Raw genomic sequence first — 3,085 nt, forward strand, 5'->3', positions numbered from 1 at the left:
CTCTTCCAGCCCACAGCTCACAACTGCCTGTAATTCTAGCTCCAGGGGTTCTGACACCCACTTCTTCCCTCCAGAGGCACCTCCCTACACATGAACATACTCCTATCTAGATACACTCACACAAAGAAGCAAAGAAAGACACTCATAAAAGGGAAATATCCCAGCCTGGTGGGAGGATCTGCAAAATGTTCACAGCTAACATTTCTGGTGGGCTCAGCTGCTGTGCAAAACAGCAGAGTGATTTTTCAAACAACTAGTCAAATTGCTGAATTAAATGAACCATTTAATTCAGCAATTTCATTCCTAGGTACACACTCAAGAGACACAGTAACTTGAACATGGATGTTCATAAAAGCATTGTGAATGAAATGTTTTAATAGGCAAAACAGGGAAACCCCCCAAACACTCAACAGCTGAATGAACAAATGCTGGTCGATCAATACAATAGAATATTATTGAGCCATAAAAAGGAATAAAGGAATGACATGAGCTACAACCTTCAGAGCCATCTGCCTTGCGGAAGCCAGATACAAAAGGGCACATAATGTAAGCTTCCATTTATATATAACCTGTTCACAATAGGAAAGTCAATAGACAACAGAGATCAGTGGTTTCTAGAGGGCTGGGGGTGGGGGTGGGGGGTTAGTAACTACTGACTAGGCCCAGGGTTTTTGGGGTAGTGGTGGTGAAAAATGTTCTGGAATTAGTATTGATGATGTCACAGCCGGGTGAACACACTGGAAGCCATGGGATTTGTACAGCTTAAAACGGTGAATTTTACCTCAAGAAGAAGAAAAATTTTAAGAGGCTGAGGGTATACACAGTGGTCCAGTTGGTGGATCGCCAGCATTGGCACGGGGTGCCTGAATGGGCACACACAACCCCCTAGACAATCTCTGGAAGACCACGTTCTGATAGGCGTGGGTGGGGCTGGTTGGGAAGCAGATGGTGTATTTCCAGTTTGAGCAGCAAGGCTACTTAAAGGGCCTTCCGTGCTGTTACGGTTCTGGGTCTTAGGTGCCTCACCTCTGTGGCCCATCATCTGCCTTCTCTGTCCCTATAAATAAAAAGGACTCAAGTCCAGAAGGATAGAACACCCAGGGCTGAGCCTAGAGCTGTAGGTGAGCTTCGGGGCATGTAGCAGAAGGAGCTCGGGCCGTGGTCCAGAGATCACTGTCAGCAAACCCAGGGGCCCAAGCAGCAGCTTTATTTCACGCAAAGGTGGGGCAGGAAGGCGAGAAGACCTGGCTGGGTGGGTTCTGGGGATGGTATTCCCAGACGGATTATCTCCCGCGCCTGGGCTCCGCCATCTCCGGTGATCAGAAGGGATCTGCAAGAAAGGGGGTGCCCCGAGTGAGCAGCAGGGGCGCGAGAGGACGCCCCTCTTCCCACCTGTGCCAGGCGACTTCGTCCCCCGGCTTCCCAGTAACCCCGGACCCTGGGCGCCAAAGAACGCAGGGCTCAAGGAAGGAACGGGATGATCTGACTCATGCATCAATGGGATGCCCAGGCTGGGGGTGAGACACAGGAAGGAAGACCTGGGGTGCCGCCCACACTGCCTCTCTGACCCGGCAGCAGAGCATCCTCCTTCTGTCCCTTACACCTGTCCCATGGGCTGCCATTGGCCCCAGATGACAGGCCTGGCTACTGTCCCCTCTGCCACCTGAGCCGCTCACCTTCGGCGAGGAGGTCCGGCGCAGGGCTGAAGGGCCCCGGGGGTAGGTTCCAAGCCAGCTCCTGCAGCAGGCCCAGCAGGCTTGTGACTTCCGCCTCCAGGTGTTCCACGGTCTTCTCCACTGTCTAGAGCCGGAGGACCCGGCAAAGTCAAGAACGAGAGCGGAGCCAACTTTAGCTTGGTCAGCCAAATCTTAAAGAAGGGTCACTGGGTTCCAGGGGGATGCCGTGGAGACAGAACTGGGACCTACGCCATCCTGGCTCTCATCCAAGCTCTGCCTCTACCCGCCTCTGTTTCCCAGGCAACAGCATTCCGGGCCGCTCCCCTCGCTCTTTAGGGCTGGTTTGGTTTGGGGGACTCTTGAACACCTTTTCTCTGGGTGACTTGGCCACCCGAGCTCACATTCCTTTTGTTGCACCGCCCCCTGGTGGCGTCTTCGCCAAATATCAGGTTTGGGATTTTTTATCTTTTCCTTTGTAGGGGATGCTTAAAAGGTTCTGTGTGGATGTGCTGTGAATCCTGTTGGCAGCCTGATAAAACGTTCAGGCCTCCTTCTAGAACAATCCTTTAATGCTTAAACAAACAAGCAAACAAACAAACAAACAAAGCCAGGTGCTGTAATCCCAGCCCCTAGGCGTTAGAGGCAGGTGTATGTCTGTGAGCCAGGGCTACATAGAGAGACCCTGTCTCAAAAACCAACCAACCAACCAACCAACCAACAACAAGCTGTAACTACATCACAATAGTATTCTAATGTTAAAAATTAAATACGGGGTTTGGAGAGATGGCTCAGTGGCTAAGAGTACTTGCTGCTCTTGCAGAGGACTCAAATTTGATTCCCAGCACCCACATCAGGCAGTTCACAACTGCCTGTAACTCCAGCTCCAGGGGATTTCATGCTGTTTTCTGGCCTCTGAGGGCACCCCCACACATGTGGTATACATATACATAGATGTACCCATACATATAAATAAAAATAATGTTTAGGGCCGGGCATGGTGGTGCATGCCTTTAATCCCAGCACTCGGGAGGCAGAGGCAGGCAGAGCTCTGTGAGTCTGAGGCCAACCTGATCTACATAGTGAGTTCCAGGCCAGCTGGGGCTACAGGGAGACTCTGTCTCAAAAAGACCAAAAAAAACGTTTAAAAATTAAATTATTTTGGTTGTTCACATCCATAAGTCCAGCAGTGAGGAGGCTGAAACAGAGGGTCACCACAAGTTCTGGGCCAGCTTGGGCTACAGAGTAAGACCTTGTGTTAAAATTTAATTTGTGTGTGTGTATACATGTTTACGGGATAGCATGTGGCAACCATAAGTCAACCTCAGGAGCCACCTGCCATTTTTTTTTAACATTTATTATTTATTTGTATGGGGGAGGGGCAGAAGTGAGCAGGCTGTGAGATGGCTCTG

The 3,085-nt window shown here is 50.5% G+C and overlaps 1 protein-coding gene across 1 annotated transcript in view; it reads right to left on the reverse strand.

Annotated features, from left to right (window-relative positions):
* Window positions 1–345: 345 nt before the first annotated feature.
* The window catches only part of Plac9 (placenta associated 9), a 17,868-nt gene continuing 15,128 nt past the window's right edge, over window positions 346–3,085 (reverse strand). The window contains exons 3-4 of the mRNA XM_008849847.3: window positions 1,677–1,800; window positions 346–1,330 (exon numbers count right to left, since the gene is read on the reverse strand). Coding sequence (XP_008848069.1) covers window positions 1,320–1,330; window positions 1,677–1,800 — 135 coding nt within the window. The 3' untranslated portion in view covers window positions 346–1,319. The remainder of the gene's footprint in view (window positions 1,331–1,676; window positions 1,801–3,085) is intronic.

This window comes from Nannospalax galili, unplaced genomic scaffold (genome assembly GCF_000622305.1).
Source record: "Nannospalax galili isolate Female #2095 unplaced genomic scaffold, S.galili_v1.0 scaffold83, whole genome shotgun sequence".
NCBI lineage: Eukaryota > Metazoa > Chordata > Mammalia > Rodentia > Spalacidae > Nannospalax > Nannospalax galili.